General features: G+C 42.7%; 1 protein-coding gene across 2 annotated transcripts in view; it reads left to right on the forward strand.

Moving 5' to 3' along the window:
- The window catches only part of tmem104 (transmembrane protein 104), a 71,176-nt gene extending 48,146 nt beyond the window's left edge, over positions 1–23,030 (forward strand). For both annotated transcript variants that reach the window (XM_040042264.1, XM_040042254.1), the window contains exons 9-10: positions 9,756–9,849; positions 22,091–23,030. In XM_040042264.1, the coding sequence (XP_039898198.1) occupies positions 9,756–9,849; positions 22,091–22,854 (858 nt within the window). In that variant the 3' untranslated portion in view covers positions 22,855–23,030. The remainder of the gene's footprint in view (positions 1–9,755; positions 9,850–22,090) is intronic.
- Positions 23,031–23,583: the final 553 nt, after the last annotated feature.

Raw genomic sequence — 23,583 nt, forward strand, 5'->3', positions numbered from 1 at the left:
CAGGCTGTAGGTCCCTCCGATCCCTGTGGTTTACCTTGGTGCAAGGATGAGGAATGGCAACATGCGTGTTGTTGATGTATGTTTGCATCACAGTGCGAGTCTGATGGATGATGTAGTCACCATAACTCCACCTGTTGGTTAGTGAAGTCCTGCTAAAAAAGCTTTAAGCTGAGCTGCTGTTTCGCTGCTGGTGTTTTGAAAGCGGACAAGACGAGCTGTGAGGTGGTCTGACTGAGCATGCTCAGTGTCAGCGGATGCTATAAATCTGATTATATCATCAAAAGATGGCTAAAAAAATTTAGACTATTTACTGTGAAAATTAAATATTGATTGTGGGGAGAGAAAAACACAAAAGCAAAGCACCTCACTATAAAAGGACTATTAAAGGTTCATCACAATCATTTTTTAATTCTTATAAAAAAAAACAGTGCCTCATTCACAGTGCAGGGACCACACAAATTCACTTTTCTTACAGCTTGATCTAATGAAGTCCAAACTGCAGAAAAAATAGTGACTCGCTGGTAAAAAAATATTTAAAGGAAAACTTCAACAACAGGCGTCTTTCTGGTAATCTGTTTAATCAGCTACCAAGCTTCCTTGGTAAATTGACTTTAAATTCTCTTAATAACTTTTTTGCGTACTCAGTATCAACTTACATACCCACTTTCCACCTTGTTTACATAAGTGCTGCATCAGTGAACGTGTGTGATTCTCTGAATGTGAATAAGAAAAAGAGAATTTGGATCTTCACTTAATCCAACAATGAAAATCATTTTCATGTAACTAATCGCACGAGAAAGTTTTATTGTAAAATGTGCTCATTCCAACTGCTGCTATTGCTACTACTACTTCTTCATCATCTTCTCAGTCTTCATCTCCTTCTTATTCCACCCCATCAGTTCATCCTCTGTCTGAAACAAGCTGCCCCCCATACACAAAACATGACCATATTAGGCATATCCCCTCTCTTTGACATCATACAGAGTCAAGAGCAGAAAAAAGATGTGATAAACTGAGTGAACATCTGGCTCATCCTTGTACATTTTGCTTAAATGAGAATCCAGCACTGAAACAGGAGATGTAATACAGCAAAAACAGAAATAAAATAGCCCCCCCCCCCTAGAATTTTTACCATTACAGTTGCTTCGACCCCACATTTGTGCGTTCAGGTTGTTGAACAGTTTTTCCTGAGTGTTTAGTCATGCACCGTCACTCAGTATTCTCCCCTGAGACATAATGGGACCGATCTCGGTGTTTGTGTCAGTCGTCGCTTTGGTCACCTTTGCAGTTTCTCATCTCAGACTTGCTGTTTACTGCATTTCACTGAAGTGTGTGATTGCAGCCAGCCTAGGTGGCTGAGAGTGTCGTGCTGAGGAGGAGAAATGGACGATTTTTAAGAACGTCTTTGTCGTCAAACCTGAATCGCTCACAGTTGACGGGTGTGCTGCTGCGGAGGAGCAAAGCCCATCGGCCTGCCAAAAAGGAGGGAACGCAGGGGTGTGGGACGGGTGAGGTGAGCGTCCAGACTAAATTGATTCGTGCCACTTTTCTCCTGACAGCATTTGTTTTTGTTTATTGCGACATTTATTAAAGTGAGCGTGAAATGTAAGCAGTTTCTGTGGCGAGAAAGCAAAAACACCGTCAGAATCTGTAGACCGGCCCTACGAACAGGAGCCGGAGGAAATTGCAAGAGCAGCCCAAACAGAGTATTAAATGAATAAATGCATTGGAAGCAAGTGTCATTCAATCTGTCTGCGTTATGAAATCCTGGTAATATTAATCTGTTGCTGTCTGGCAGTTTTGTTTTTTCTGGTGGGCATTTCCAGCTAAAGCAGGCCATGTTCACTCCAACGACACCGAGGCTGTTCGGTCTGATCTGAAAGCAGTTACTGCTGTTTGGAGAGAACACAATCAGAGGAAAATGAGTGATGACTTCAGTGTGCAGCTTCGGTTTTATCTGCTATATAAGGTGTAGTGCTGGGCGATATATATCGTGTGGACGATAGAAAAGTGTCTATCGTGTCATTCGTCTTCTATCGTTTCTAACCTAATTTTATAATTATGACATAAAATATATCATTAACCCTATAACACCGGTCAGAGCAGGCACGCTCCGTTTTGCATAACTATTTTTAAATCTGTGTAGAACTGCAACCACATAAGCTAGCGCAATAATTTGTTTTGCATATGAGGAGTTGTACTTACATCTTATGCCATCAGCTTGTCCCAGGTCACGGTTTCCTTTCACACATAGCTTTGCAAAAATTGCATAAAAAGCACTTGCAGCAACAACAACATAATATTCCAGAAACACGCTTTGCCGATCCGATCAGCTGTTCATAACACTTCCTATTTGGAATATAGGTCACCGCGAACTATCGCATGTCCGCCATTACCTGCCCGAAATTGGAAGTGACGTCATTTTTGCGGAAATGTAGGTTTTCTTTTACCTTCAGGGCCTCATGAGCCTATACTGGTGTTTTTAAAAGTCACGTTTGACTTCATGCTTGTCTGTATCATTTCTGGGATGCTTAGAACTCAAATTGCACTGTTGGAAATAGTTTATCTTGATGCACATGCTGCTTTTTTGCAAATTTGCATTATAATATTTATTTTCATTATTCCTGCAGTATATAAAAATTTGTGTATCTCAAAAATAAAACTATGAAGACACTCAAAATAAATTTGTTTGGAAACTATTTTGTGCAACTTTTTTGTATTTACAGTTTTGAGGGATAAGCCTCTGAAATTTCTCTAACTAGAAATATATGTTAAAAAAGCAAAAACGATTTTCAGGTTTTTTTTTTGACATCAAGTTCTGTTTCAAAGTGACCCGGTCATTCGATGGTCTGTGGTCGGTAAGGCCTGCGAACATGGAGAATGCTGTTTTTTGTTTCGTTATTCTTCGGGTCGAGCAGAGTGAGTCTGTCGGCGCGTGCATGACGAGATGACTTTGTAATGAAAACATTTAAAAGCTTTAAGATTGTTTATTTTGTGGACCTTTTCTCTTCCTGGAACATTTTGATCACTGTTTGTAATGACAGTAAAACACCAACCAAACAGCACAATATGTGTGGCATCAGAGAACCTGGGTGTACAAGCTTGTGAGGCTGTCACTAAGGACATGTTTCTGTCAACATGAATTTGCATTATGTTCATACACCAGGTTGGCTTTGTAGTTTGTGCTTGAGCTGCTTTCACCTTTCTTTTTTGTTTCTTTTTTGTGTGTTTTTAGTTCTTTTTGTGTTACCTTAATTTCAGTCTTTCAGTAATGTGTTGCTTTTAATTCTTTTGAGTTATGTGCTGTGTATCGGCCTTGTAAAGCACTCTGATGTTAAGTTTCTCCTGTGTAAATCACTGAATGAATCATTTTAACTTGTTTGTTTGAGTAGCAGAAGGTCAGGGCCTGTGAGCTGCTGTTTAGCTTTTCATTAGAAACATCAATGTTTCAGTTTTCTTAAAAAATGCCAGAAAAGCCGGAGCAGTTAGGAGAGCTCGGAGTATCTCTGTGTGACATGTGGGCGCTTTAAAACGGACTGAAAACCAAATGGCATCAATGTCATGAAGTCCATTCATAAAACAGGAAGGTCTGCTCAGACATATTTGCTAATGTTACAGGTAAACTGATAAAGTGCATGGTTGGATTGGTGTTATTTAAAGTGGAACTGTGAAGTGTGACCCTACCAGTTTCTCTCCTTTTGGGTGGGTCATGCCAGCTCTGTGGGTCTGACTCACTCACAAACACATGGCATCTGATTCTTCGCCCACTCACTTTTCTCCTGCTCCATTCCCATGCTCTCTCGCTCCCTGACATCCTGTCATCTTTCCAGTCTTCTGTTTCCTGATCTCAAATCTGCCAGAATCAAGAGCTTGTTATTGTGTCGACGTAGGTTCGTCATTTTTGTCCAGTTATGCACTCATTCTTTCTTTTTCTTCTCTCCTTTTATTTTAAACAGATGAACATAAATTCGGACCAATGTTTTGAAGGTTATGGTCAGTGTGGGATAAAAACCACCAAATATCAAAACACAGATGCAAGTCCAAACCTTAGCTGCCGCGTTATTGTGTCTGTTGCTGAGCTGATGGAAACCCCAGTAAAGATGTGTTGCAGTTCTTCATTTTTGGACTGTTTTCTTGTAGTACTCTTGTAGCTGAGGCCCAGTTGAGTGGAGTCCGGTGTCCTCAGGCTGTTGGAGGTGCAGTCTTGATTCACGATCAGTCCAAAAACTGCTGAGAGTCCCACGCAGACAACACGCAGCCTCAGGGATATTACCTGAATCTGTGCCACATTCGAGGGATGCACTGCAAAGTGAAATTAATGGGTTATGAAGACACGTTTTGCCTAAAGCCAGAGTCACAAAGGTGGCTCTGCTTGTACCTGGCTCGATCGCCACGGTAACTGATGCTGCACATCTGAACTGCCTTGAAGGAGGTCACGTTCAGATGTTGTCATCACTAAGACAGATATAGATTCTCACCTGAGGGAGTACATTACACATTTTTGGACGCTGACACACTTTCTGTTTTATCTCTTTACCAAAAATATCCAAGTTACAAATGTAAGATCACAGGGACTCATAGTACAGGACTAGACACTGACCAATGAGAACAGCTGTTTTTCTACAGGTACAAGGCTACTCTTACTTATTTTGTTATAAAATAAGCAGGTTAAAGGTCTGGTGATGATTTCAAGCGCAGCATTTATATTTGGAAGGTTTGGCATTTTTTTAGAGATCAATGTTTAAAGTTTTAGAGCCCTAATAGGGGGCGGTCTTCTTTAAAACGACCCCTATTCTTCACAACTCTCTGTGACCAGGTCCTCTGACTGAAGCAGGCGGTGATTGATTGGTCTGTTTTGTGTGGAAAAATAATCACATGACTTGGTGAAATGCACCTTAATGAGCTATTGTGACCCCCATCGTCTCTCAGTACAATGTGAAATTTATTTAGCTTTGAAAATAATCGATGTTATACAAACAAATGTTGGCCATTGCCACCGTACATGTCTAGTATTTTCTTTGTTGATCCTATGAAGGCATCATCACCTGTTTCACTGATTTCTGGGTGTATTCTCTCGATACATCTTGTCTGGAAAGTTAGGATGGGAATCGCATCTGTAACCGGAAGGTCGCCGGTTCGATCCCCGGGCTCTCTGTCCTGGTCGTTGTGTCCTTGGGCAAGACACTTTACCCTACCGCCTACTGGTGATGGCCAGAGGGGCCGATGGCGCGATATGGCAGCCTCGCTTCTGTCAGTCTGCCCCAGGGCAGCTGTGGCTACAACTGTAGCTGCCTCCACCAGTGTGTGAATGTGAGAGTGAATGAATAGTGGGATTGTAAAGCGCTTTGGGTGCCTTGAAAAGCGCTATATAAATCCAATCCATTATTATTATTATTATGCATGATTTTATGTTAATGATGGAGCTTCATGACGTCCTGGCCAAACTGTCCGATTACACTTCCCACGGAGTTTGTTTGCAATCATGCAGCTTCTAAAATTCTTATTTGAATTTGGTTTGGAGGCACTTCAGCGCTACAGGATTCTTCAGGCTCAAAGACATCTGAGGAATAAATAATCGAAATAAATCAAACTTAGTCAGAGTTAGTTGACTAGATGGATGCAATCAGCCAAACACATAATATAGAGGATTTGTAGATGAATACTTTTTTATGCCTGGATGAAGTTTTATTGTATCTGAACCCAAGTGTTACAATCAAAGAACCTCTTTAACAGAAACGTTACGTTTACACTTTCAATTTAAAATCATAGAAGAATATTAAGCCCATGCAAAGTCACTTATAATTAATCATGCTGGTATACTTTGTACAGATTGCACACATGATTGGTGAACTTTGTGCCTATTAATATGCAAACTAGGCTAAGCACAGTTTCATCATTGGCACCACAAAATCCAAAGAAAAAGATTAAGATAGATACGAACCAGCCTTTGTCGTCCAGCGCGACAAACACACCGTAGATGAATTCAGTCTGAAATTAGACCTCACATTGTCATTCTGTAGGTTGCAAAGTGATCTTTAGACAGAAAATAAAGGAACAGGAGAGCGGCCGGCCATGCTTAAGGGTTGAAATACAGCTTTCTGTCAGCCGGCTGCCATTAATTTCACTTTCTTCTTCAGACACATCTCTCTTCATAATGGTTCATTCATTACCTCCAATGGCTGTTGCAGATTTATGCTTTGGCTCAGCCCGAGCTTAGACTGCACTTTGCCAAGGGGACAGCTGGTAATACTTTAATATATAGAGACATAGGCATCATCATTATTCAGCAGGATTAAAAGCTGTTGGGGGGGGTTCTGTCAAACTCACAGATAGCCCAGCTGTCCTTTTTAACATCTTTTGAGCTCTTATTGTGTCTAAAATTGCTCCTTTGTTTCCTCATTCATTGATTTCAACTTTGGAAAAACTCTGTAAGGCTGGGGTGTCAAAATTAAGGCCCGGGGGCCAGAATCGGCCTGCCAAAGGCTCCAACCTGGGCCACTGAGCTGCTTTGGAAAATGTGAAGTAGGACATAAATGATCGGTATCGAGAGGCAAGTAAACAAACACCTCCGCAAGTGGCTCAGGTATGTGACTGGTCATCACTGCCGACCTGAGGGCGTTTTGGTTCAGGGTCGAAATGCCTGAGGATATTTGGACACCACCTGACGACACCTGGTTGAAAGCTGCAGTCGCTTACAGCCTCTTAAGGTGCAACTTTTAGGTGTATTTTATAAGTTTCCAACTGTATTTTCATCAGCTTCGCAGGTTTTCTCCTGAAGACCAAACCAGTGGTCATTCATACTATCCCAGTGTAAATAACAGATAAACAATTAAATAACACAAAGTTTCTGTTTTTCCACTATCTACTATAGAAATTTGTTTACAGTAGCTTCACAGTGGAACAAAAAAACCAAAACAAATTCAAACAAATTGAAAAACCTTTCATTTTATTCTTATAGGACACTCGGGACGATGAGCTACCAGAACTTTTGTTTGTCATTTTACACATTCTTTCAGTTTAAATTTCTTACAGTTTCCGGATGAAGAGTCGCGCTGACACACTTTCATTACTACAGCATCATTTCTTGATCGTGTAGAAAAACCAACATGTGCTGCTGAAATTGCTTCTTTTCCTTATATTAAAATATCTCAGGGATTAAATTTATGGTTAAAGTTCTTTACACTGCCTTTTTACTCAAACTCCTTTTATGATGTAAAATGAGTTTGATACACCGGCTGAAGGTCTCGTGGGGAACCTTTGAACCACCAAGTTCCACTTCTGAGTAAAAAAACCTCATAAAATATGTATGTGGGGTAATCAGGTTGTTAGTTTTTAACTGTTGCAAATCGGCAACGCCTGCCTTAAGAGGGTTAAATATACCAAGTGTGTTTTCATTTTATTGTGTTTTTGATGGAGGGGGTCAACACAGGAGGTCCATAACTGTTTGCCTTCTTTCATCAGCTTTTAGTGTTAGAAAAGGTTTTAGGGATGCTGAAGCTCCCAAAGAAGACTCACACTCCTTATACACACATGTGACTTTATGTTTGATTTAACCATCCTGCTTAGCGTCTGTAGTTGGAAACAGTTACCATCAAAGGAGTGATGAGTCTTTAACCAACCAGTTAGCATGCATTAGCAGGATGCTAACATTGTTTTTACAAAATTGCACACGCAGTCATGTTAAATTTGTGAAAACTAAAATAAACTGAGTTTTTTATGTTTAGCAGCAGATGTAAAGTGTTTCAGCTTCGTTCACGCCGTTGAGGACTGCAGGTGCTCCTGGACTGCAGCCAGTTTTAGTACATTTGGATCAATAGGATGTGGACAGGCCACGTTGTTGTATTCCTTCTCAGTGTCTGAACAAATCCATCACATAGTTCCTGAGACTTTTTATACGTGTGGAGAAAAAACTAATATAAACTTGTGTTGCTGTAAAAGAATAGCACTGAAGTCATTATTACCCATCGTTTGGGGACAGTAAAGGTCTGAAAATTTAAAAAGAAAAAACGAGAAACCCATTTGTAGCAGTTCCATCGATGTCTTCAAACATTATAAAAGCACCTTTGTGTTACCATCCACCCACCCTTTTATACAAACTCTGGTATTATTTGATTTTGTGCCGTTGAAGTCCTCGTTCAAGGATACACTGGTGGCACTCGGTGTTTTCTTCATCAAAATTTTAAAAGTGCTAAATTCGCCTCATTCTTTTTATTTTTCAAGTACTTTGGAAGGTGTTAAGCAGCGTGTTTGTGCACCTCCATTGCTGGGCTGAAATCCTGCGCTCTTGCAGAGGTGTGTGTGTGTCAGTGTGTGTCTGTCCTCATGCGTTTGATGGGAGGGCGAGGTCCTCTCTTTGAAAGCCTGCAGGCTGCTCTTCAGATGAAAAAGCACACAAGCGACTGCCTCGGAGATCACATGCCACTCAAACTGTGCAGTCAGACCTGAGAGTGTCAGAGAGCGGGGATATGGAAGAGACGGATGAAGGGAATACGTTTGCAGGCGTGGGGGAGAGGGAGTGATGGGAGTGATGGGAATGGAGCTACAGTAGCTGAGCTGCGTCTGATTGCAGCTCTTGATAAAGAAAGTATCTGATAGGCAATCAGAGCTGTGGCCTGGGAGGATTTGAAATTTTTGTTGTACTATGGATTGGGCCACCTCCTCATCTTTTCACCCATCTTTGAGAGCGCTGATGGGATTTTGACAGCACTTGAGGAACGTTGCGTCTTCGATAGCGTTTCAGAATTGCATGTCAGTGTCACAACTGCAAGACAAAAAAAGAGTTGCTGGCTAAAGTCTGCAGGATCAGTCCAACTCAGGAGTTGGGAAAAGCTGCGATGCTGAAGCCAGAAAGTGTTTTTCCAGTTATGTTTTTTCGTTCCTTTCTGTTGTCATATGGGATATTTTTCTGGCTTAAAATGGGGAGATAGTTCTTTTTGGTCATTTGAAAATTAAAAGTGTATTTTTGCTTTTCATATACAAGAAACCCCTGACATGTCTCGTTATAATGGTGGCCACAGTTTCAAATAATGGGGTCAGTGTATGCGCAGGTAATTCCTGTGAGCAGAGAAGCCCAAACATGTTGATGAGTGACAGCCGATCAGAATGTTGTTGATTAAAGGGGGAGGGGCTAAAACGACCTGTATCAGACAGAAGGTGAACTGTGGCCCAGTGTGAGAACACAAGAGATACTTTACAGTAGCTTCACAGTCCGATCCAGTAATACAGACGAGCAGAACGTCACGTTGGAAGTTTTCTTTCATTTAACAGATTGACTGACAGGTTATTATTCATGTAACACAGGAAACTTTACTGTTAATCTCTTGGTTTAGTTTCAGGATCCTGCACTGTTTGTGTTACTCTGCACAATATATTGGACACTTTCATTAGAACAATTGTATTTTTTTTATAAAAACACTTTCCTTATTGATGTATTTTTTCTAGTTTATTGAGCTTTTGTTACTTTTCTGAGTCATTTCATTTCATTTTTTCCTCTGACATATTTATTTTTATTGAGCGATTTTACTGTAATGGGCCGTTTTAGTTTGCATAGGTGGTTTTTCTGTGGCTATTTTCCCAATTTTGGAGGTTAATAAAAAGTGCTTCTGTCTACATTCTCACAGTGAAGCACTCAAAGGCAGCTTTTACATGACTGTGATTGATTTCTGACCTAATTAAGAAATGTAAAGCACTTCTTCATTAATTAATGTGCCTTCTTCAGCTAGCTAAATGTGCTTTCCCCTTTGCTGTTCCCACAGAGCGTGTTCACTGTGTTGTTGGGCCCGTTCACCTTCTTCAACGCCCAGAAGACAAAGTATCTCCAGATTCTCACCTCACTCATGCGATGGATTGGTAAGAAAACATTCCTGCAGTATTCCCTCATAACGTGCTGTTTTTCTTTTCACTATTTTCTCCCCTCGCTTTCTGTGACCTCTCCGTTTCTGCAGCCTCTTTTTCCACACACGCATATTTCCATTTTATCGGCGTCTCCCTCAGAGTTTCTTTCATCCCTCCCTCCTGCCTTCACCTGCCTGTGTGGCTGCTGCGTTTAAGGTCCGTCCATCATGGTTTGGTCCTGCTCTGTGTCTTTGACTCCCATCTCCTCTCATTCCTCAGCCTGACAGGCTTGACAGCCCGTCCCAAGCTTGATTGGACCGTCACTCACATGGCGACGGATGAAAATAAACCGCCCGTCCTGGGTCCACTGTTAAAATCACAACACCACTGAATCACGGCAGTCCCGCCGCCCTCCTGCGACCGCACGCTCGCTCACGTAAACGCACGCAGACACAACAGCGTTCGCGCTCTGTCCATCGTCTGACTAAATAACACGCGGGTTTTAGCTGCATCCTTCCCTCTTCCTCGTCTCAGCGTCCCCTGGCTCTGCAATTGATTGGTCGTGTCACTTTTGCAGGGCTCCAAACAACACGGGATAATGATTTAAAACGGCTCCAGTGGACAAGCGAAGATACTGGAACAGCAAATCGTTAAAAAAGAAAAACCAGCCTGTTTTTCTTGTAGGGCGGGGGTTAAACCATCGAAATTACTTTGAAGTTGTTGATAAAAGCCAAAGATAAACTTGTCGTACTTATTTTGTTCTTGGTCTGCTGTACTTTAGGTCGAGTTTTGGCAGAGAAGAGAAGCAGACGTGCTTATTAAACTAACTATTAAATAATCCTCTCTGAACGTGAGCATCAAAATCAGCTGCGTCTCCAGTGAGTCTCTCGTCCTGTGGATGAATTTCTGCGTCACCTTGCTGGGCTGAAGCAGCTGAAATAGATCAGGCTAGCTGATTACTGAACATTAGAGTGAATGAATTATTCACTAGTAAAGTGATCATGTTATTGACCGGCTCTTAGAGGGATAAAAATGTAGTAGTTAGTAGTTAAATATAGCTGCACGGGCCTCTCAGCTGCCCATATTACCAGTATGGGATAAATACTGATACGACCTGCTAAAAGCTAAAAACCCTTCAAAGCTATAAACAGACGGATACACTGGGGGAAGAGGCCGGTTATCAGCTGAACATATACAGTCCTGCAGCACATTTAACTAGTGAAGCATATCAAAATTCCCAGTCTTTCCTTTTGTCTGGAAATTATCTTCTATGATCAATTAACACTTCTCCTGTAGTGACATTCACACCAAGCAGCTCTGTCAGTGGCATACATTTAGTCAACTACACAAACAGCACACATTCAGTCAGTGTCTGTAAAGGTCAGTACTGTTCTCAGACATAAAAGCGCTCCACAACAATCCAGAAGCAAGTCGACCTCTTTACGAGAGACGACAGCTAAAGCGTCGGCGCTGTTTCAAAACATTTTTGTGTTTCGTGTCGACTCTTTCACGTCCTGTTTTACATCCAGCAGTTTCCACTTTGTTACACGTTAAAATGAGGACTTAATAACCTTCTGTAACACTCAGAGTCCAAGTGCTGACCTGTGCACAGATGTCTTGGCCCTCGTCGTGGCCTACTTTGTCCATCACACCATCGATCCTTATTATCGGCCTGGATCCTTTTCTTTGCTCTGTCCAGTTGTGCATCTTTGTTTTTGGTGCAGAGCAGCAAGCAGCCTTCCCAGTGTGTAAAGACAGTCTGAGTTGTAGATTGCTTGTTGGAGTATTTCTGCATGAGCTGCGTCTTGAGGACGAGTCAACGTGCTGGAGCAAATAGGCTGCATGCAGAATATGAACAAATATGAACAAATGAACGATAAGAAGCTTGTTTGCGAGCTGGGGCGCTCGTACTCGTAGCCCCATATTTTGTAATTCTACCATCTGGAAAATGTATGTTGTGTAGTTGTTTTTTATATTGTGTCCCTGGGTGTTGGTATCCGCTTTATTTGAAGGCGCTGACACTGACCACATGAGACAGGAGACCCTGCCTCCCCTCCTGACCATTACTCACCAGACCCCGGATGCACCTGCAGTCACATGTGCTGCCCTGAGCGAGGACGGGGTGCGTTTGATGTCAGGGGTAGCAGCTGGCCGGTGCGTCGGTGCCCCGCCCGCCGCCCTCGGCTCCGGCCTTGTCACAGTTGTTGCCACTCAACTGTAGTCACCTCGTTGTCCAGAGAGCCCCGATTTTTACACCAAACATGAGTGATGGTGTACCTGCCTGCTGCTCGGCTGTCGGTGACATGCTGGGATATTCAGCAGAGTCGCCATTAGCCTGGGTCAGCGCGACACCTTTTATACAACCCAGAATTCCTAGCTGCAGTCATTTAGTCACCTTGTTTGCAGCGGTGACATATAAATCTAAATTAATGCTTTATAGTCACTAATAAAGGACGTCATCAGGGCCATCTGCATCTCTGCGATAACTGTGTCTCACAGCAGAAGTACCTCACATGTTGGTGAAGGACAAGGAGACAGAGAAGGAACCGCAGTGCACAGCTTGTATATGAATATTCAGTGTATGTATACACGATGCGTTGTAGCTGCAGTTAGATGTAGTTGGAGTGTCTTCACCTTATTTAGTTGTTGTTTTTTTCCACATTGATCTTAATAAATATAAGGTAAAGGCAGACATTGCTGTAACCTGTTGCAGCCGGCCTCTTCCTGCCCGCTGTCAGCAGAGTGGATCATTACTGGTGCTGCAGAAGGACACTTTCCAAACACTTACAGGAGTACACAGCTTCTCTAATTGTTATTGAGTCATATGAGACAAAGGGAAAAAGTTAACAGCCTGTCCGCTCAGTAAATAAGTATTAATTACTGCCAGCCATCTCTCCTGAGACGTGTGGATAGATGTGTAGAGGGGCTGCTGTCTGAGTTTATCAGTAGGTCGGTGCCATGTGGATCTCAGGGCTCCTGAAAAACAGCCATCAGACTTACTTAGCAGGAAAGCCTTTAAACATTTGTACTCGATGTTTGTGGCTGAAACAGTCCTCGATCAGGAAACTCCCATCTCCCATTATTGGGAAAAATGAAAACATAGATTTACTGGCTGGCAGCAGGATATGGCTGCGATGGAGTGACTTTAGTTTGTCCAATAAAATAGTACTTTTTGATTTCAGTGTAATTCATTTAAAACACTTTAAATCTTTAAGATTTTGTCCTGAGTTCATCTTTCATTAAATAGCTTTTGCTGTAAGTCAAATGCTGTAAGTTTCAGCGAGCCGCAGGTCTCTCCATCCATCTAATGTTCTTAGTTTACAACAACATAATGTAAAGAGCCAAGAAACTCCCCGCAGGGATGCTCACAGCTGCCCACTGCCATTTTAAATGGCCGTGGGATTGAGAGATTGTTTTTGAAGGTCAGGGGGACTCTGGTGGCTTGTTGACTGGAAAGGTTCTGCTCATTCAGAGCGAGGGGTGAATTATGAGCCGGTCTTAATGAAGTGAGCAGCAGCCAGAATCACAGTTCAGAGGTCCTGAAAAATTACGTTTCAAGTCCAGCTGATGAGCATCAGTCCTGTTCTGGCTTTCAGTGACATTTGTGCTGTCAGGGGCAAAGAACCTTTTCTTTTTTTGCGTCTAAACATTTACATGATCACGACCACTTTCAGTGTTTTTACTGCCTGCTTGGCTTCGCTGCTTAGCATTGATGTTCCTTTGTGTGATGGCCACTTTGATTTTCTGCAGAGATGGTTTTGAGGTGGTTCAGGAATCACGATCCAATACAACTGTATCCACTAGCTAAGCTTTTAATTAGAGACACTGACCTCAGGTCTTTGTTTACCTCAGAGGCGGTGTCATTACACAGAAAGATTTGATTAAAGTGATTAAAAAGTAATGCTGCAGCTTCAGCCATCTGTTAAAAAAATCGTTAATGCTTAATCCACTTAGCATTGTGGTCGTCATTTATTTGACATTTGACCTTAATTAGGCGTAATATTAGAATTATGTTTTGTAGGCTTTTTTAAAAACATTGATTAAAATGTAAATGGCTGACACTGTCCACTGCACGCACTCACTGCTGGGTAACAACTGGGAAACCAGTATATATACTGTATACTTACAGAAAGTTGGGTTGGACATGACAAAGCAGCTAATAGCAGGATGTACAATGTTAGCAAGCAGGTAGCTGTAACCTAGCTACACTGCAGGAATCTGGTGATGGTTAGTTTGTAACATTAGCTGGTGAAATAACATGAAAATGCTTCGTGGAGTTTATAGACCAGCATTGAGGGTCAATTAACAGACCTTGTCTATATTTTTCATATATTAACATGGATACTTGCATTAGCTAACATTATCCAGAGGAGAGATCCTTCCATGAATCTGATGACAGTTTGACTGTGCTCTTCCCCCGATGCTCAAATTCCTGTTTGGTAAGAGGGGCTTCATTAGTTACACTGTATTAAGTGCTTCATATCCAACGTAGCAGCTAAACGTCAGTATAAAATCCTCCATGGATTTTTCCCAAACATTGAGTTTGTGTTGAGCTAGGAGATAAAACCTTTGCTGAATTTTTCGCACTCTGCGATGTCTTTTTGCAACTCGGCTCAACTGGTTTTATTCTGTTTATTAATAATCTGAGCACCTTTTTCATTTTGTGGTTGATTGCTGTCCTACAGGAGCTGCGCTTTTGTTTTTTCAAAACTCTGACAATTGGCTGGGCTCTTAATGCGAGTTAATATCTGTTCATGCAGATTTTCCCTGACGTGTCACAGCTAATTGCTGTGCTATCACAGTTCGCATGTCATTACCAGTTTGGCTCCTTTCAGTTGGAAACTGATAGCAGACGGACTTCCTCTGATTGCCGTTTTATCACTTTATTGATGCACCAGAGTTGTTTCGAAGATGACACATGACTGCATGTTAAACTCGTGATGTTTAACATTTATTCGTAGTTCTTCCCCTGGAAACCATTTTACTGGGAAAGTCCTGACAGTCTATTTTATAAGTTACTTTAGACACGGACAATTTAAAAAAGCATCACAGTCATTTAAAATCAACATATTTAAGTCATAGAATAAGTATAAAAATCTAATAATTTCTTTTGAGAAAGTAGAATGAGCCAGAGAAATGTTATTTTTTTTAGTCCTAACCTTTTTTTAAATGAAGAATAAACCACTTCTTTACATTGTTTGTTTCCTTTTTTATAAAGCACCTTGAGGCAACTGATGTTGTGAGTTTGTTGCAATATAAATAAAATGAAATTCAGCATCTTTATCAAAGCATTTAAATCAGTGAAACAGAGGTTTGGCTGGCTCGTGTCTGTGAACCTCAGCTGCAGCATGGGGTGCTAAACGGTGCAGCCAACTGCTGCGCTGCTTTGTGCCATGTATAGAGAAAGCCCTATCCAACATCACAGAGCACGTCAGGAGGCGAGGAAGCCACTTATCACCCAACAAATACGAGTAATTCAACAGCCCCAGCAGCTCGCTACCTCTGTTCCTGATAGGCTTGACGTGATGGAGGCTCGGCACAGTGAGAATTCCTGAAACCCCGGTGAGACCTGGGCAAAGAGCCGGAGCTACTAATTACTGCAGAGATTATCCAAGAGTGCTCAAGGAGTACCTCTCTTAATTAGGGATGGCAAGATTGCTGTGCGTTAAAACTGCCAGAGGGGGGATGCTTAAATTGGCCAACGTGACAAGAAAACAAGCAGCATCACCAGAACCTCGTGTTACATTCGAGCGCGCAGCATTTCCTCTTCAGCACGGCTGCTTTTTTAAGCATCAAAGCACAGCGCAGAAGTCCTTGACCTTCCTGCAGTCATCAGTGAATTGCTCACACTTAAGTACTCGCGTTGTTCCATGCAAAGAGCAGGGCCTCCCAACTTTCAGCTTTCCTGTGCACCACTGCACATGAGATTGATCACCTCTCACCTTCTACCATTTTCTCCTCATTGATTGAGTTCAGGATTCCCATCTCTTCTCCGATAGCATCTGGGAGTCTTTCTCTCAAGGCAGTCGATGACTTCTTGGAGCATTGAGAGAGTCTGCCAGCCTTGGCTCTAACCGCGTCTGCTATGTTTGCTACTAGAGACAACACAGCCGTACGAGCTTGCTCTGGAGGGTCGTTAAGTTGAAGCATTCCTCACAAGGTCAATGGCGTTCCCATCCAGGTAATATAAATCACTGGCTCAAAGAGATGGACGGGCCTAGTCGTGGGGATTGGGATACGTGGCTGCTCAATTTACTCGGCTCTTGTTGTCGCACGTCAAGTGCGGTGGAGAGTATTGGTTGGGCTCAGTGTGTCTATGTGAAGGCGCATTGAATTAGCATATCTCGACGGGTAGGTGCAGGGGTAATGGCTCATCCTGTCTGTGATGGTATGTTGTGCAGGGGCTTTGAAAGATGGGTGTTGTTTTCACGTTTCCACATGTGCACTGCACAGACGTGGCACTGAAATCTAGTCCATGAAGGTGATTGTGAAAGTTTAATTTCAAGCATTTATAACCTGTGATTTCAGTATAACTGCCCAAATAAGCTCCCACGGGCCAAAGATGGCTGATGACTGGTAGATATGCAAGTATACAGTCAGATCAGACATTAGTCACTCCTATGATGAAGTCCATGAGATGTCAGATTGCATCAACGTGCGAATAGTAGCATTAACAGCTCCAGTGCCTTTTGCACACTCAATCCATCACCTAAACCAAAAGGAGTCATTTCAGCAGGGCGCACAGCATTTCCTGTTGTGTATACTAGCAAGTGTGGACTACATCGATGTTTGTGACACCTAATTTAGGTTAACCAGTTAACTGGTTTGGCATTTTTAGGTCTTAGGATTGGCTAAGACTACAATCGAGCAATAAAATAATACTGTTTAGTTTAAACATCTACGCCTTTACTCGCTCACATACTTGGTAAAATTATCTTTGGGTCTAATTCTCCTGAAATCATTTGAGGTTTATGTGTGAAATGTTTCCGGTGAGCAAATAAAAACCACAGAAGAAGACAGGAGCATTAATGGCTACAAGAAGACGTGATGAGTTTAGATTAACGCAGAGTCGTGTGTACGCACTACCCGGCTCTCTGTAATTTGTCACTGAATAATGCCTTTTAAGGAGTAATGAATGCCCCTTATGCTCGTCTCTTACGTCAGTCCAGAGAATGATGAGGCCTTACTGAATTTACTATGTAAATAAACCTCTAGACTCAGTTAAGGTGATCAAAGCTAATATGCTTTCATTTCACGGCTGTACAGTACTCCAGCATTGAGATTCATGGCTTATAGGTGCAATGAGCGCGATAAAATTGTCATGGCCGGACGTGATTTGCCCACCTCGTGTAGCATTATGCAGGCGAGGGCCGGTGACAAATGAGCACATTATGAAAGGCTTCAATCTAGTGCTCAGCTCCTCTCTACCATCTGATTGACTTTCAGTTACTTTGAATTATAATGAGTTGGTTCCTGTGACTTTAGTGGGATAAATGAGTGCTTTGTCTCTGATCAGCATAAAAACGTTCTAATTGTGGGCCAAAGAAATGTTTTCCAATCGATTCTTTTCAATTTAAAAGCATTTGGAGTTATATTTCATTTTTAAGCTTCAATAAGATTTGACTGGGAGCTTCCCAGTACAACCAGCCCCGTTGTCCTTGCAGGCTCTCCTGCAGCATCTTAATCTTGGCCAGACTTGGAAAAAGGTGCTTTAGGTAATGTAACCGTGCCCAACCACCCTGAGGCACTCTTAATTAAAAGCCCCGTGCTAGTTTCCTTCCTGTGCAGCCTGTGAGTGTTGGTGTCAAGATGGAGAAAAGCCTTCTTTCTCTTCCCCTGCACCTTCGTCTCCCTGGTGTACCGCAGGCAGACGGGTTTAGTTGCCAGCTATTTCACACATAGCTTCGTGCAGACAGAAAGGCGGAAAAAGATGAGAGTTTGAAGGAGAAAGAAGACAGGCGGAGCAAAGGGGGCAGACAGATGGTTTTGGCAATGACTCTTTCACACATTGCAGATGTTTTGTAGGAAGAGGAGCAATTCAGAAAGAGTATCTATACAGCACAGATAAATTAAGGGACTTTTTTGCGTGTCATCGTCCTTGAAAGCTGGTGTGTTGCCCATTCGTTTGACATCTCTGTGTAAGAGGGTTGAGGTTGTAGCGGGGAGTCGCAGAGCTTTCCCCGGAGCCACAGATTACATTGGGCCTAAGCCAAAGATGCATTCAATATTGAACAGTCGTGAAACAGGTTTCACAGAGTTTGTGCTTACATGTGAAATTCAAGGCAAGCGTGAAACAAGGGTGCGAAATGTAGCTGTGTTGTGTTTTCCTGACACGGCTACATTTTCAGCAAGTGTTCAATCAGGCGGCCCATCAGTTATAATCCCATGAGTTTAGCCTCTGGAGACAATGGCCCGAGTTTTGGAGAAAGCTAAACGATGGACACAGCTTCTGGGTCTAATGGAGTTGCTTTCTTTTGACGTGGCCAGTAGGGGGCGACCTTTCTGGTTCTGCAAAGAAGCCTGTTTGAATCGAGGTCTATGACAAAATTAGCTCACTTGTCCTTTGACGTATGACCTCAGTGAAAACGCTCCTGATGAGCGCCATGTTTCTCTGTTACACGATCGTCACTTTCTGAGTAAAACAGACGATAAAGGACGGCGCGCTTTAAAGTGTCGCTGCTTTGTGATAGATGAGTCGGTACCTTATGAGCTTGCAGTGTCGTGTCGTTGCCTTTTTTAAAATTGTGCACGATATAAAATATATACCAAGTTATACTGAAATCAGTGCTGATTTCGTTCTTTATCCATGCAGGTAAATTTAAGCAAGTGAATAAAAGTGAATATTCTTTTTCAGAGATCCGATTGCTCTTTTGTAAAGCTCTACATCCACACTGAAACACTGAAACACTAAAACAAAGGCAAAATGAGCTTTTTTTCCTGGTTCTTCTTTGGTCAGCAGTTATTTTGCCTCTTGTACAGTGTAGATGAACAAAGCTTGCCTTGTGGCATATTGCATCCCTACAGTTTAGCTGCTGGTCTGCAGATGTTAGATATTCCCATCAAAGACCGCGTGAGTCTCAGTCTTATAGAGTGATGTCAGAGTTTAAGGTATAGAATTATTTCACTGCAGATATGAGGCATATAATGGTCCGAGTGACACTTCCTAAATGTCACCGAGTGTTTAAAGGACAGCTGATAATGAAAGCTGAGGAGCTGGCTCCTGGCCTGGGCTATGACTAACTCCTGGTGTCACGGGTTGATTGAGAGTGTGTGTGTGTCTGTGTTTGTGTGTGTGCATTTGGAGGAGAGATGGCTTGCTGACCGTTAGCCTGTAACAGGACTGCATGCGGCTCTCAGGAGTCTCCTTTAGACACAGCTGCCAACGATGCGCCTCCTGAAATCAATTGGAGCTGCAGTGGGAACCGCAGGACGGTTTTATACTGGGCCGTGAAACGATCGCTGGTTTGTTTTTTACGCCTGATGTTTCTGGAACAAACAGCTGGAAGGCAGTTCAGCACTGCCATCTTTATCCACGTGAGGTTAAACTCTGAGAGAACTGAGACCGGACTACAATGTGGTCACCATATCAGGTTTTCACCTCGTTGATCTTTTGAGAGAATTCACTCTATAACTATAGAAATCAGTCAAATTCACCTTCAACTTTATGTATGGTGTGTTTTGGCAGCCCAGTTTAATTCAAAATAAAAGCACAAAAAAGGTGGAGACGCAATTATTTCTGATATTTTCACGTTTATATTTTATTTTTATATAATAATAATCTGATAACCAGTTTGGAGTTGAGTGGATTATATGCACCAAATACTTCTTTTAAAAAAAGTTGAATTAAACTGACGCTATAAAGCCTGGATTTAAACCAAAGTAATAGTTATAGACTGGGTGAACTTTGACCTGCAGAGGTTTAATCCAACTGGAAACAGTTAGCCTGATGCCAAATGATCAAACATGGGGCTCGTGCTGAAAAACATTCAGAGATTTTGATCCAAAACCAGGGAGAGAGAGCAAAAAGCAGCTTGGTGTTCCCAGTTTAGCCGGGAATATTGTGAAGATGGAGGGTGTTAATTTATCTCGACGGCTCCATTGTGATTGCACAAAGGCAACAAAATACCACATTAATCTGTCAGTGATTAGCACTGAAACAAGGGTTTCATTAAAAGGTGTACTTATCTCTTTCAGTAAAAGGCAAAATTAGTCGAGGATGTAAAGGAACAAAAGCCGGTTGGATTAGGGAGGAGCAACAAAAAGGATCGTTTCATCATTTGAGCCCGAGCTGACCCACGGCTGTTCCAGCTCTCATCGTCATGCACACTGGGTACACTTTGCTGTTTTACAAGAACATTAAAATCAAGTGAGACCATCAGAAAAACGCTGGCTTAAACCCTCCCTCTTTACTATTTATCATCTCTTTTATTTGTTATTTGTAAAGTTGATAAATAATGTACAGGAAGTTCAGCTCCCTCACACTAACGCAGTCCTGCACTCACAAACACAAGATTCAAACTAAATACCTTTGATAACACTTAGAACATTACAAGATTTAACCCTGTGGATGTTAGTAACTAATGTTAGAGTGATGTGACTGATATTTAACTAAATTAGATTTTTTTTGAGCTGCAGTTGCGCAACACTGAAGGCCAGATGACCAGATCATGATATCTTTAAAATAACTTAATTGAAAATGTGTAAAAAGTACATTTACTGTAATAGTTTGCAGAAGTTTGAAGTTAAACATCTTTAAAAAATATAATCTGCAAGAACTATATAGTTTATTTGATTCATTTGACTTACATTTCTGTATTTAAACCCAGAGAAATGATTCATTTAGTGTAATGGTCAACATTTCCCTTTTACTCCTGTCAGCCACCACGCTGAGGCTGCAGTCACACAACCATAGAGACCGGTCAAGCACCCCATAGTAACCACCGATCACTAAGGGAAAACGGGTATTTTCCTGTTGCCAAGTGCTTCCTGTTACTACTTAGTTGCACAGAGTTATATGGGTACTACTGAAAACCTCCCTATGATTGTTTAAGTTCTTTGCAGATTTCTACAGTCACCCGCAAGTTGCATTGAGGACTCCAACTTGTCTGCAAATATTTGTGTGTCCCCCAACCCACCCACCAACACCCATCCACCCCCACCCAAATCAGTCAAGGCAGGCGGCCATCCCTCCCTGAGCCTTGTTCTGCTAGAGCAGGGGTCTCCGACTCCAGGCCTCGAGGGCTGATGTCCTGCAGGTTTTAGATCTCACCCTGGGTCTACACACCTGAATCAAATGATGAGTTCATTAGCAGGCCTCTGGAGAACTTCAAGACATGTTGAGGAGGAAATTTAGCCTTTGAATCAGCTGTTGGTTCAAGGACACATCTAACGCTGCAGGCCCTTGAGGCCTGGAGTTGGGGACCCCTGTGCTGGAGGTTTCTTCCTGTTAAATGGAAGTTTTTCCTTACTGCTGTTGCCAAAGCACTTGCTCATACGGGGGTCATATGATTGTTGAGATTTTCTCTGTTTTCTTTGTATTATTGTAGGGTTTTTACCTTACACAATAAAGCGCCTTAAGGCAACTGTTGTTGTCATTTGGCGGTGTGTATAAATAAAACTGAACTTAATTGAATTTGCCAACTAGGCCTTCTTAGTAAAAGCAGTAAAACTGTGAAAAGTGTTATGCAAACTGGAAATAGAGACTGTTCACTGTCAAAGTAAAAGCTGGGCCCTTTGAAAAATGCCATATGGCGCGCTACTGTTCGGTGGTTAGTTGGCAAGTGTTTGCTCGTCAGGGTCTTTCGTGTAAACTGTGGGAACCTCAGCGATCTGTTAGCAGCCAAAGCAATCACAGGGAGGTTTTTGGTGGAGGATCCTCTCGGCAACAGATTTCAGTCCGCAAACTCAACAAGCACTCACCAACTGGTTGAGGAATACACATCTTTCCCTACTGACTGGAGGTTGCCGAGGAATCACCCATTGGTCTTTGGGGGTCATTTGAGGCACACGGTGCTGACGCCCCACTGGCCCGCTGATTTAAATCCTCTGTTTGTGGGGTGCAGTCAGTTGGAAGAAAGCAGGCTTGTTTTGAACTTTAACTTCTTTCATAGCTACTCAAGAAAAATAAAGTGGAGCTGAAAACGAGCAGAATAGTTCTCCTTTCTACCAGGATGGTCAAATGTACAATAGTATTATAGCTTTTCTGCCATCAGTGGGTTTTTAAAATCTATTTCCTGTTTTGTTTTTGTCCCTCCAGCTTTCACCATGATGATCATCTTGGCAGTAATTCGCATCGGTAAAGACCACGGCGCGGGACACCCACCTGTCGCCTCCTTGTCTGGGGTCCCCAACCTGTTCGGGGTGTGCGTCTACTCCTTCATGTGCCAACACTCGCTGCCGTCCCTGGTGACGCCCATCTCTAACAAGAAGCGCGTCGGCTCGCTGGTGCTTTTCGACTACATCCTCATCCTCGGCTTCTACGTGCTCCTCTCGTTCACCGCCATCTTCTGCTTCGATAGCTCGCTGCTCTACGACATGTACACCCTGAACTTCACAGACAACTGCGACGTCTTAGACATCCCGGTGCTGCGCTACTTCCTCGGCTTGTTCCCCGTCTTCACCATCAGCACCAACTTCCCCATCATCGCCGTCACGCTTCGAAACAACTGGAAGACCCTGTTCCACCGAGACGGAGGTACCTACCCGTGGGTGGTGGACCGAGTGGTATTTCCCCTCATTACACTCGTGCCCCCCATCGTGGTTGCCTTCTGTACACACAACTTGGAATCCTTGGTGGGAATCACAGGGTCCTATGCCGGTACAGGGATCCAGTACATTGTCCCAGCCTTCCTTGTCTTTTACGCCAGGCGCCACCTGGAGCCTGTGATGGGCAGAGATGCCATCAACAAGCACCGGTCACCCTTCCGCCACAGCTTCTGGGTGTGGTTCGTTTTGCTGTGGGCTGCCTTCAGCCTCATGTTTGTCACAGCCAACATCATCCTGACTGACACCAAGAAGTGAGAACTCGTATCTGTGTTTCAGTTTGTGGTTCCCGTACAGGAAGCCTTATTGCTGCTGGTTGGGCAGTGTGCCTTTTTTTGAACGTTTGTTGGGTCAATTAAATGTAATTAAGAGTAATTTATCAAATATTTTTTGAAAATTCAATTCAGTTTTGTTTATATAGCGCCAAATCACAATAAAAGTCGTCTCAAGGCGCTTTATATTGTACAGCAGATACAGAGAAAAGCCCAACAATCATATGACCCCCTGTGAGCAAGCACTTTGGCAACAGTGGGAAGGAAAAACTCCCTTTTTAACAGGAAGAAACCTCCAGCAGAACCAGGCTCAGGGAGGGGCGGGGCCATCTGCTGTGATTGGTTGGGGTGAGAGAAGGAAGACAGGATAAAGACATGCTGTGGAAGAGAGACCGAGGTTAATAACAGATATGATTCAATGCAGAGAGGTCTGTTAACACATAGTGAGTGAGAAAGGTGACTGGAAAGGAAAAACTCAATGCATCATGGGAATCCCCCGGCAGCCTACGTCTATTGCAGCATAACTAAGGGAGGATTCAGGGTCACCTGGTCCAGCCCTAACTATATGCTTTAACAAAAAGGAAAGTTTGAAGCCTAATCTTGAAAGTAGAGATAGTGTCTGTCTCCCGAATCCAAACTGGAAGCTGGTTCCACAGAAGAGGGGCCTGAAAACTGAAGGCTCTGCCTCCCATTCTACTTTTAAATACTCTAGGAA

This window comes from Simochromis diagramma, unplaced genomic scaffold (genome assembly GCF_900408965.1).
Source record: "Simochromis diagramma unplaced genomic scaffold, fSimDia1.1 OVJJ01000321.1, whole genome shotgun sequence".
In the NCBI taxonomy this organism is placed as follows: domain Eukaryota; kingdom Metazoa; phylum Chordata; class Actinopteri; order Cichliformes; family Cichlidae; genus Simochromis; species Simochromis diagramma.